At 38.3% G+C, this 13,272-nt stretch overlaps 1 protein-coding gene across 1 annotated transcript; it reads left to right on the top strand.

The window, feature by feature from the left end:
- The first annotated feature begins 5,619 nt into the window (after positions 1-5,619).
- LOC123538954 (uncharacterized) lies at positions 5,620-12,033 on the top strand. Its single transcript, XM_045323384.2, has 2 exons — positions 5,620-5,929; positions 11,581-12,033. The coding sequence occupies exons 1-2, from the start codon at positions 5,708-5,710 to the stop codon at positions 11,689-11,691; spliced, it is 333 nt and encodes a 110-aa protein (XP_045179319.2). The 5' UTR covers positions 5,620-5,707; the 3' UTR covers positions 11,692-12,033.
- Positions 12,034-13,272: the final 1,239 nt, after the last annotated feature.

The following is a 13,272-nucleotide window of genomic DNA, read 5'->3' as shown; positions in this document are numbered from 1 at the left end:
TATAATGTAACAATGGTAAGAGTATAAGCGTGTAATTAGACTCCACACCCCTGACCGAAAGAGGTTTAAATTTTAAAGCGGAAAATTATTTCGCTACTCTTCCATTAAATCATTTCATTTACAGTATGAGGCTGCTGTCTGTTCTATTATTCGAACGGAGTTATCAGGTGCTTTTTATTGCTATTTTATGTCACAAATTCAATGACACTTCAACTTATGCCCATATTACCAAGTAATGAGATCCAAACAACTAAAAAGGCATAAAAACTTACTTTGCGGCATTCACTACGCTTCATACATTTTAAAATCATTTTTTCCACAGTATTGTATATATATTGTTTCATTTAGCGTGTTTAGATTACGATGCAAGTGTGACTTAATGAGTAACTTTTTTTGACTGCAAAACTTGATTTAGTATTATATTTGGTAAATCGTTTGAAGATAATTAAAATTTCTTTTCTTTACTTGCGTGTCTGAATCATGAAATGATATCTTAATATGTCAACCTGACATAGCCATGTCAACCTGACATAGCCTTCACTGCTATACTTAGAGTTTTAATTTTAAGTACATTCAAGACCACAACGCTCAATGACTCAGATAATAATCCTACCTTGCATTCATTCATACATCTGTATGTCACAGCTTAGTGAAAAGTAATTTCAATGTAATGTTAATTTTCATGGTAAATATTGAATAGTTTTTCTTAATTTTTTATATGGTATGGTTCGAATAACATCATATCTAAATTTCAGATTAAATAGTGGCTCTGAATTTATTTTATTAGACTTACACCATTTTCTGATATCATACAATATGCATGTATCTCACAATTTTCCGTCATTGAGAGAAGTTATTCCCGCAATAATTATCAATAGCTTGATAGGTAGGACCATCTGCAGGAGCGGCTACATGGAAATTAAAAAACATTAAAACAACATGCTCAAAATGATCAATTCAAGATTTTTTGGTCTTGCATATTATATATAAGCAACAAACAAGAATTTTTCAATTGCTTTTGGGTACTATCTCTATAATATGAGACCACTTTCATTACGATATCTGAAATGCGCGCAGTTTAGTTTAGTTTAGTTTAGTTTATTTACAAATAAGCACGAGTCCCACTTTATGTGGGTCGTTTACATTTCTATAATACATACATTCAGTAATATATCACATGACCACCAACTGAAGTATGACACTGAAATATCTCACAAATCCCACATAGTTATAACGTCGTATCGTGTTTTACGCTGTTGTCATATAACATACCTATTCGAAAATGAAAGTTGAAGACATATTTGTCACATCCTATATCGCTCCCTTCGGATATAGTTCCCGGGGTGCTGTATTCGACACACGTTTTCGTATATAGCTCCTTGGGACAGAGGAGCTGTATACGACAAACCCGAATATGACTCCCTATACATGGAAAAATTAAAATACTATAACAGTACTGTTCGAGTAATAAAGAACGTGAATATTTGGCAGAGTGTCATTTTTATGACCGAGGCAAGTGCCTCGGTTGCCCCAATAGTCGCTACGGCCATGCTATATAGCATAGTTTTCGCGCAACCTATGCGCCCGTTAGTTTATATTCCAGCTTACACTGTCGCTGTCAGTTAGTTCATGTTCTTGCGAAAGAAGTTTTATGTTATGCATACCTAAATAAAACGTGGCGTTTATCTGACTGAATGTTGATATATTTTCTAAATTGATTCATTTTGACATTACTACAGAATGAAGTCTTGCAATCATGCGGTTTTGTTCTTAACACGCCTTTGAACATATCATTTCTAAACAGTTACGATTATAGATCTACGTACAGCATTTCAAAACATCGTTGTAAGATTTCTCTCAAAAATATATGGTCACTTAAAAGTTAAGAACTAATATCAGATACACTTATTAATTGTTCGTAAGTATGGAATCTTCCCGTTTATACTTTTTTATATAAATGTGTGACATTTTAGATTTCGATTAACTTATAAGTATAACTTTATGAAACATTTGATCTTTTAGATCTGACATGTGATACGCACTATTTATCCAAGTGCTGAATTTCAAAGATGTAATTTTATTTTAAGAAGATTGACAAAATATATTATGTACTAAGTACATTAATTTTGTATTACATTTCTGTATTGTATTTGTATATGCAAAAACTGTGTTGCTTCTTTCAAATTTTCGTTTCACGTCAGCCATGCTAAAAAGTTTATACATGAACATATATACATTTACTCAACTGAAGATGTAAGAACCAAGCAAACATGACCATATGCCTTTAAATTAGCGTTTTAGAGTGACAATAATCGCAAATACGTTGGCTATTTCCAAACTCTTATTTTTCTGTAGATCTGTATTAACTATATGAATTAAAATGTACGCGAATCTTTTTAACGTCATTTATTTTTTTCCGAAATCGGTATCTTAAAAGTAACAAAAATATGTTTGAAATGCAGAAAAACGCACGAAATGGCACCCTCGAAAAAAAATCAAGGGGAGCATGCCCCCGGCCCCCCTACCAAATGCCTCCCTATATTTTTACCTCTGGCTACGGGCCTGATGTGGTGTTTAAACCTAGATAACTAGGTCAAACAAAGAAAACGCTTGTTAACGCTCAAGAGGCCACGTTTTTTGGTCCAATCTTAATGTAAATTGGTCAGAATATTTGTCCCCATGAAATCACTAGGAAAAACATGTTTACACTGTTAAGGTGTGTTACTCAGGTGAGCGATCTAGGGCCATCTTGACACTCTTGTATATTTATTCAATTGACAAGGCTTTTGAAAAGTCGAGCATTGTTGTCCTCCAACAGCTCTTGTTTATGAAAAGAATATATAGGGGTCATTTTCATCACTTCGAAATTTAGACTTAGCAAATATTATTTTACCCTGTTGTTTTATAAATCCTATACAAGAATGTGGTAAAGCAGTTACTATGGGCACCAAAAGCTGTACATACAATGTACTTGGTCTCAGCATTGTGAACGATGTACTGACGAGTTTTAATCTAGGCGAGGAAAATTACGCAGTATGTGTGGTAGAAAATGAAACTTATTATGTGAAAATACTGTCTGGACGCAGTAAAACAACAAATGTCTTCAAATATATGTAAGTGCAGCAGGCGGTTTCGTGAAAAACGACCTTTCAAATCCACACGACATCCCTTGTTTTAAATGGAATTACGGCTGGCCTCAATGGTCATTAATGCGTTTGTAAGATCCGGATCCCGGAAAAAATTGCTTCATGTATCGTCATCAAATTTAGACTGTAGAATCAATATGAAGTCCTTTCCCAACTTAATGCAAATGGGGGCACTCATTCCCTTTTAGGAGCCGCTAGCGCTCAAATTAGAAATGCTTTTAAACGAGTTCTTCTCCTGAACTGTTTGATACACATTCATCCAACCATGTCTGTAGCATCACTGTATAGCTCTTTTCCAATTTTGATGAAACAATTTCACTTACTGCTAGAGCTACTTGCTGACTGCGAAAGAGAATTACAGCCTGTATGTGGAGGACGTTACATGTCCTCTTGCAGTCACAGAACCGAAGTCGATTATATGTGGACAACATTGTCGTACTTGCTGACTGCAAAACAGACTCGAATCCTGTATGTTGACAGCATTGTCCTACTTACTGACTGCGGAACAGACTTGCAGCCTGTGTGTGGACGCATTTTCCTACTTGCAATCACAGACCTGAAGTCTTATATATGTGGACGACATTGCCGTACTTGCTGACTGCGAAACAGACTTGAATCCTGTATATGGACGGTATTGTCCTACTTCCTGTTCCTGACTGTGGAACACATGCAGCCTGTATGTGGATGACATTGTCCTACTTGCAATCACAGACCCGAAGTCGAATATATGTGGACATCATTGGTGTACCTGCTGACTGCGAAACAGACTTGAATCCTGTATGTGGACGGCATTGCCCTTCTTACTGACTGCGGAACAGACTTGCAGCCTGTGTGTGGACGACATTGTCTTGGATGCAGTCACAAACTTGAAATCGTATATATGTGGATGACATTGCCGTACTTGCTGACTGCGAAACAGACTAGAATCCTGCATGCGGATAACATTGTCCTACTGACTTTGAAACAGACTTGCAGCCTATTTGAGGATGACATTGTCCTACTTGCTGACTACTTTGAAAGAGACTTTCAGTCTATATGTTGACTGCTGACTGCGGAACACACTTGCAGCCTGTATATGTGGACGATCTTGCCCTACATGCAAAGTACAAAACACTTGCAGCCTGAATATGGACGACATTTTCTCACTTATCGGACAGAAAAATCTCTATTTTTAGAAATGCTGGAAAATCTTATCTCACATGGGTTATCCCACACTCCTGTGACGGACTATTTCATGCACTGAATATACATATTATTTATGTAAAATAAATAAAAATCAGGTACCTTTATCTCTTCTCTCCACTTATAGTGTATTTCTCGATTCAAAATTCGTTACTTTATGATAAGAACGTACCGTTACGCTACAAACGATAAAACTAAAGCGGAACTTTGTTATTATGCGTCACTGAAATGACATGACGTCACTTCTGCTTACGGACGTCAATTTCCCGCGTTTAAAATAGTTCCATATTTTCATACTTGTTTTCATTGTTTTTGTTGTGGTAAGTGAGAAATAGAATCCATCATTGGTGTTCGGTGAAGATCGAAAATCCCAACCCTCTGGCGCACCGCTAAAGTCTTAAACTCGGCACAGCCTCGTTTAAGACTTGAGCGGTGCGCCCTCGGGTTGGGATTTTCTCATCTTAACCGAACACCAATGACAGATTCTCTATATTCTACTAGCTGACTACGAAACAGTTTTGCAGTCTGATTGCCCTACTTGCTAATTGTGACACAGACTTGCAGCCTGTATGTGGACGGCATTGTTATTCATGCTGACTGGAACACAGTGGACGAAATTGACTCAAAGATTTTATGGGTACCCTTCATTCCTGGTAAAGCGAAAATAAAGCAAGAAAAAGTCAGATTGAACATTAGATCCAGAAGTTTGTAAAGAATAAACTGTTGTTATGTAGTTAACATCTGGATATGAAATATATCGGGCTAGTTTAAGATGTGGATTCTGAAGGCCTTCACACGTACCTTAAACACTCCAAATGAACGCGATATTCAGACGGAAACTGGAGACCTAGTACATGCAAACTGTACATGCACTTTTTACCTCGTCATGAAGAAAGGATTAGCAGTTTGAAAAGAAAACCAGGTAAAGATCAATGGGGAAACTGTGATTTTGTTGTGGTGAAATTTGTCAACGCACAAACGATTTTTTGGAAAAAAAGTCAAATACCACAGAACTTCACAAGGTAAAATATGTCGAAAAAGCTCACTCTGCCAACCATATATATGCGTCAAAGTATGAGAACATATCTAGAATTATCAGAAAATAAAAGAAAACAATTTCAGGACTGCAAAGCGTATGACACAAATACAGCTTACTTTTCCAATTGCATTGATATAGCATAACATCACTCTACGAAAGATGGCTTAAATGTAGCTACGCGCATATTGATATTTCGTGGCTCGTATTCAATGGACTTTAAAAGGAAGGTATCGAATTATATCATATTTATTTTCATACTTGCTCTATACTATACCTGTAGTTATTGCTTTTTCAAGTGGTAGTACGGATTCTTGGCCTGTACAGTAAACTCGGAAAATAAATGGCAAACGTTAAGAAAATTATTAACGATAAAATCGCGAAAAAGAAAGTGATGGTATTTTCTAAGCAACACTGTTCATTTTGTCTAATGGCTAAGAAAGTGTTGCAGAAGTATGTGGGTAAGGAAATAGAACCTGAAGATTACGAGGTATGGGAAATCAACGATGATCCCAACTACAGTCAGTTGCAGGAGGAGTTGAAGAACATGACTGGAGCACATACGGTAAGACTGTAAACTTAAGTTCTTTATTATTATGAGAAACTTCAAACCGACTTTCTGCACTATAGATTCATTCATTCCATTTCTTTACAATTTTTCAAAAAATTGCATTTTGAACGCTGTGCATACAAAACACTTACTACGAGGCAATACTGTTATAAAGACCACTATAAAGGTAAATGCTTTGAAACATTCTGTTTTCAATTAAGAAATGAAATGATTTTTTTCCGGTGTTCATGCGAAATGAACGACAGAATAGGGTCGGCAAAAGCGATTCATGTTTACTTTGCCGATCCTATTCTGTCGTTCATTTCGCATGAACACCGAAAAAAATAGTTTCATTTCTTATATTTACATTATATTTCCTTTCCATTTGTAAACAAGATAATATTATAAATTGCACATATTTTGTGGCATTTAACATTAAAATCAGCTTCCCGGCCATTCTGTTCACTACACGGAACAACTGCGACGTCATCTAAGGAACGTTCTCCCTGACTATACGCAGACGTCGTCAAAACAGCGGTCTGTTATCACTAAGCAGCGATGACGTAAATTTCGCGCCTTTTCTTTTGCTGTTCATACGAAATGAACGTCATAATTTTCAATGGAAAAGAATAGGGCGAATGTAGGGATAAAGCACGTTTTTTTGTGCATTAACGTCTGCAGAAGCCCGCGGGATTGTTAGTGATTAACGTCTGCAGAAGCCCACGGGATTGTTTGTGACCGTCTGCAGAAGCCCGCGGGATATGTTTGTGACCTCGACCGATTAACGTCTGCAGAAGCCCGCGGGATTGTTTGTGATCGAGACCGAGGTCGAGGTCACAAACATATCCCGCGGGCTTCTGCAGACATTAATACACAAAACTATAAGATTCTTTTATCTATAACAATTTTGTGCTCATTTTGTACTAATCCTGACCATGTGAAATATTACATTCATACGCCGTCTATGCTAACGCCAGTAACGGTTTAAGGAGTCAAATTTCTAAAATAGAATTATAATACAATGTCAAAAATTGATAAACTGTTGTCTGAGAAATCGGCACAGAGACATTTTCAAAGCTAATAGCTTTTGAATAGGACAATTTGTATAACACTGCAGATGTAATTTGTCACGCATAATTATTATAATTATTACGTTATTTTCAGATATCTTAGATATATCTTATAATTGTACTTAAATGTATGAAATTATCAATTATTCCATGGTCCCAATGTTGTAGAATATAAAATATTTTTTTATAGAAATCAAATAATTACACCTAGTTAAATCCTACGCGTATTGCCAAGGTTTGACACCTCTACAATTCATACGATATTACAGTATCTGACGACCAATTCACAGTGAGATAAATATGTCCTTTCTTTATAATTGGTGATTACAGTTTTTTCAATGGATTTATAGGTAACTAAATTATATGTATTATATTTCAGAAGACCTTAAACAACATTCTAAAAAAATTGTCCATTCAAGGTTTCAGTGTAATACAAGTTTGGTTTTAGATGTCGTTGAGATATATCAACAATCACGCTGTGTTTTTAACATTTTTTTATGATTCAGTATTGTTGGTAAAATGTCTACCCAATGCTAATGTTAAAGCCTGAAAGTTTCGGTTTTTCGCACTTCGCCACTGTGATCTCGCGCTTCTTCATCATGAGCAGGCGATACGCGAAGCACGGAATCATGATGGCAAAGCGCGAAATCATTGTGCGTGAAATCGAGAATTTTTCACATGCGCGAAATCACGATGGCAAAGCACGAAATTGCTAAAGTTTCGCCATCTCGCCATTCACCGTCGTTATCTCGCGTTTTGCATATCGTTAGAGAAAGCGATGCATGAAGCCCGAAGCGCGAGATCTCGAGGGCGAAACAGCGAAATAATTTAAAAGGTGTAAGAAACATTTTGCAGAATACTGTTCAAGTTAAAAAAAGATAAGGGAAATGCCTATAACGAACTTGACGTAATGAAGACGCCGCTATACCGGAATGCTTTCCCTATGCAAGGTATCAGCTAGTTTCAGATTTGGCGCATTTGTATCAGTATCATGAAACTTAACATGTCTTTGTTGACTAGTCTAGTATTCAGTTTGGAGTTATGGCAAATTCCTTGTAACAACTATAGTATATATACTTACAGACACGTCTCTTGAATGATATATCCAATCATAATGATATTTTCAAAGTGTGTCACCACTAACCATTTGTTTTGAATTAATACAATTAACAAAGAATAAGGTTTTCGTGCAATGTTTTTGCTTCAAATACACGCTAAAATGCACCATTTGCCGTTCTTACATTGATAAATAATCAAGGGGAGGATACACCGACCCCAACCTAATTACGTCTGCGTACTATGAAAAATGCCCTAGCTATGCGCTTGGATGACTTTACAATTCCGGTACATTTATTAGTTACCATTCTGTTGTTCTTGGAAACGGTAAACATGTTTTAAATATCCATAACCAGGGCCCAGAAATCAACAACCTTCCAAAAGCATGTAATGAAGGTTTTTAACCGATTTTTTAATCTGTCATTATTACAAACATAAAATTACCCATGTTTTTGCATATCACTTAAACATTTGGTAAACAGGAACACAATTTCAAAAGCAATAACTTTACAATCGAATTATTTTGAGTACGAACACATTTAGAGTACGGATGAGTACGAACGTAGTGACAAGCTTTCAAATGTTTTATCCAAATTCTTCACGAAATTAGATAAAAGCATTCCTACTGATACGTATGGTGGCTGATTTCTGCCATCTCGTTCTGGCGTGTTGGCGCGTTTGCAGAGCGCCAAGACGCCAACACGCCAGGACGACACTTATACGCGCCAAGATGACAAAATCCATATTTGTCGTTTTGGCGCGTTCATTTGTCGTCTTGGCGTGTTAGCGCGTTGGCGGGGGCACCAAGACGCCAAGACGACAAATGAACGCGCCAAGACAACAAAATCCATAGTTGTCGTTTTGGCGCGTTCATTTGTCGTCTTGGCGTGTTGGCGTCTTGGCGTCCCCGCCCCCGCCAACACGCCAAGACGACAAATGAACGCGCCAAAACGACAACTATGGATTTTGTTGTCTTGGCGCGTTCATTTGTCGTCTTGGCGTCTTGGTGCCCCCGCCAACGCGCTAACACGCCAAGACGACAAATGAACGCGCCAAAACGACAAATATGGATTTTGTCGTCTTGGCGCATATTATTGTCATCCTGGCGTGTTGGCATCTTGGCGCCCTGCAAACGTGCTAAGACGCCAGAATGCCAGGACGACAACTTCCCAATTTAGCCCTCGCCAGAACGACAAATGCCTTGTTTGTCGTCTTGGCGCGTATAATTGTCGTCCTGGCGTTCTGCAAACGCGCCAACACGCCAGAACGAGATGGCAGAAATCAGCCACCATAGATACGTACAAAAACATTAAAATGATTCATAAAAACGAACAATTGCACAAGTTACACACAGTATGGTGGCTGATTTCTGCCATCTCGTTCTGGCGTGTTGGCGTGTTTGCAGGGCGCTAGAACGCCAGGACGCCAGGATGACAATTATACGCGCCAAGACGACAAACAAGGCATTTGTCGTTCTGGCGGGGGCACCAACATGCTAAATTGGGAAGTTGTCGTCCTGGCGTTCTGGCATCTTAGCGCGTTTGCAGGGCGCCAAGACGCCAACATGCCAGGACGACAATTATACGCGCCAAGACGACAAACAAGGCATTTGTCGTTCTGGCGGGGGCGCCAACACGCTAAATTGGGAAGTTGTCGTCCTGGCGTTCTGGCGTCTTAGCGCGTTTGCAGGGCGCCAAGACGCCAACACGCCAGGACGACAATTATATGCGCCAAGACGACAAAATCCATATTTGTCGTTTTGGCGCGTTCATTTGTCATCTTGGCGTGTTGGCGTTTGCAGAGCGCCAAAACACTTAATCGCCAGGACGACAATAATATGCGCCAAGACGACAAAATCCATATTTGTCGTTTTGGCGCGTTCATTTGTCGTCTTGGCGTGTTGGCGCGTTGGCGGGGGGGCGCCAAGACGCCAAATGAACGCGCCAAGACGACAAAATCCATATTTGTCGTTTTGGCGAGTTCATTTGTCGTCTTGGCGTGTTGGCGCATTGGCGGGGGCGCCAACACGACAAATGAACGCGCCAAAACGACAAATATGGATTTTGTCGTCTTGGCGCGTAAAATTGTCGTCCTGGCGTGTTGGCGCCATGCAAATGCCAACGCGCCAACACGACAAATGAACGCGCCAAAACGACAAATATGGATTTTGTCGTCTTGGCGCATGTAATTGTCGTCCTGGCGTGTTGGCGTCTTGGCGCTCTGCAGAACGAGATGGCAGAAATCAGCCACCATAGTTCTTATACATTCATGGGTATCAACAAAAAATGAATCGACTCCGACTTCTAAAAGGGGTGTAAACAAGGGGTGGAGCGAGTACGTACATTTTTGGGGGTAGTGCGTTTGGGTTTGGTAACTGATACAGCAAAACATACTATGGATTAGATTGCATCGTTTATGCTATAAGAAGAGATTATTATGGAAGAATCAAGGATTCAAAAATAATCAAAGCATTGAAACGTCTGGTGGTTGCGGGTTTTGGTAGATGATTTATTTTCTGTTTCATGGCAACTGTTGTGTTCCTCAATGCCTTTCTTTTACAGCTAGGATAAAGCAGAGAGCATCTGCATTTACATTTTGTATATTAAAATGTCATGTCACCTGTACAAAATGGAACTTTATGAAACAAGAAAATATCAGTAAAGCCAATGGATGCTCCCCGAAATATGCATTATTACATAATAAATGAACAAAAGTGGAATTCAATGGCGATAATGGCGCTATAGTTTACTCATGTTGAGTAATCAAATGGCAGTTACAGTAGCTCATCTGAACGAAACATGAAGACAATATGTGCATTTCCTATAATTGGGAGGGAAGTTTCGAGGTATTCCAGCCAGTGGTTGTTGGGGAATACTCCGGACAAGAAATTGTACTGTAGTCTATTGGTAAAAGCAAATGCCAATCTATAAATATACATAGATGTATGACAAACAAATACAAATGTGCCTCATATCTAAGATGAACTCTGTCTGACCTTACATAAACTTATCTAAATTGCCAGCTGGAAATCAGTGATGTGATTTAAGCATGGGCTTGAATACCTTATCATTGATAGAGCTTATATAATCTAAATGGTCAGTGTGAATGGATACAGATTGAATTAGAACTGCTTGACCATTGATAATTCATCCGCATTGTTTATGAATGGGACTATTTTGTGTAGCACATAAACATCCTTTTGGTGTGATTAGGAATAAAATAAAGATGCTATATGATGGTCAGAAATACACTTGTAACTTTGGTAGCGGGATAATTACCTTGTTTGCACACGATTTTTCTCCCGCTAATACATGGGCGGATCCAGAAAAAAAGAAGTTTTTATGCAAGAATGTAAATATTATCACCTACAAACAGGGGAAAAAGAGACTACGACTTTTTCATCCTCCCCATCCCGTCCCACGAGGGTGGTCTCTAAATCTTATTGCAATTTCTTCCAGTTTGCTCAGCTTTGAGAAAAAGGGAAAGATCGAGACTTATATGGAATAAATATAGTAGATAACAAATATTATATATTGACAGGTACCCCGTGTGTTCATCAATGGTAAATTTGTCGGCGGTGGAACTGACATTCGAGCTCTGGATAGTAGCGGACAGCTAGTAGAAATGCTCAAGAAGAAAACAAACGCATAGAAAATACAGCTGAAGCAGTTTTAGACCATTCCTATAATTCCACAACATCTTAGTATCTACTAACAACTGTGAAATCCGGGGGAGGGCTGTGGTTGTGTGTTTCTCCATTTTGATGCTGTTGATAACTGATACGCAAATCAAATTACGTTAATATATATACGAAATCGTCACTGACATGTATGCTATTAAACTAAGATTAATTAATTCATCCTATTAACATGTATGATCATTTTTGATAATATTGTATATTCAATGCATACTAGTATATATAATCTTACAAAAGCATACTTGTGTGCCAAATCTGTTTTTGTTCATATTTTATTAAACTAATATACTGTGTTACTACCGTCATGTATACAATTTACATCAAGCCAGTTTAGCAGGGCTCCAAATATGACCTTGACCTTGGACCTAGCTACCGGGTACTGCGCTCTGCACGTGGTCTTGTTAAAGTAAACAATTGATGCTAGTTTTATGAAAATGTTCCAATGATTTATAGAATATAAAGCAAAACGAAGTTAAGCTCTTTGAACTTTTACCTTCAAGTGTGACACTGACCTTGATCTAGTGACACTGGTTGTACGCTCTGCACATCGTCTTGATAGGGTTAGCAATGATGCTAGTTTTATGAAAATTGTCCAGGAGGTTAAGCAGATATGGAGTAGAAACAACAAACGGACGGACCAATGAACGGTCATAATTTGTATCTTGGCGCATAATAATGACCATTACAGACCCCAGACAGTTGAGCTTTGAATACCATAAGCGATTCATTCTCCTGGTATAAATGAGAACTTATCATTTTTTTGGTCCCAAAGTCATCCTGATAATAAAACGTGTCATTTTCATTTTAATACAGATGGATCACAGTGACCTTGACCTACTGGCTCAAAGGACAATATGGGTCATACTGTGAACACAATCATTGTATGAAGACAGACAATTGAAGTTTAAAATGGTCAGATCAAGCAATCTACAGGGGCAGAAGAATATATCCCATAGCTTAAAAAATAAAGCACCAAGAGGGAGGCTATAATACAATTGTTCAACATCGGCGTGAAGTTGGCAGTACAGCAGTAGCAGCAGTAGGAGCAGTTAACTGCTGTAACTGCTGGCAGTAGCAGCAGTTAACTGCTCCTACTGCCAGCAGTTACAGCAGTTTATTGCTTTCAAGGGCAGAAAATTCAGGATCAAGCCTGGGTACCTATGATCTTTAATACATATTTTCTTTCTAAATTTGATTCTCAGACAGTATACAAAGTTTAAAGAAATTCTGCCCGTAGGAAAAAAATGTTGCCCTATATAAAATTGTCCCATTCACCCTTAAATTCTCCTGTAAACTATGCAATACCAGCAGTTAAATGGTTTAAAAGTCTCATTTATGTTTCTGCCAGCAGAGTTGTCTATGAGAGCATGTCACTTCCAGCAGTGAAATGAGTCAAATGACCAACGAAAGCAGTTTTCTATGTGTTACTGGCAGCAGTCAAATGGTTTATAAGACCAGTATACCAGTTTTTTTTACATGTAACTACCAGCGATTAAATGTTTACAAGGCTCCTATTACTGCTAGCAGTAAAATGT

The sequence above is a fragment of the Mercenaria mercenaria genome, chromosome 18 (assembly GCF_021730395.1).
Source record: "Mercenaria mercenaria strain notata chromosome 18, MADL_Memer_1, whole genome shotgun sequence".
Classification (NCBI taxonomy): Eukaryota; Metazoa; Mollusca; class Bivalvia; order Venerida; family Veneridae; genus Mercenaria; species Mercenaria mercenaria.
Note: the sequence above shows the minus strand (reverse complement) of the source record. Positions and strands in the feature narration are given on the sequence as shown.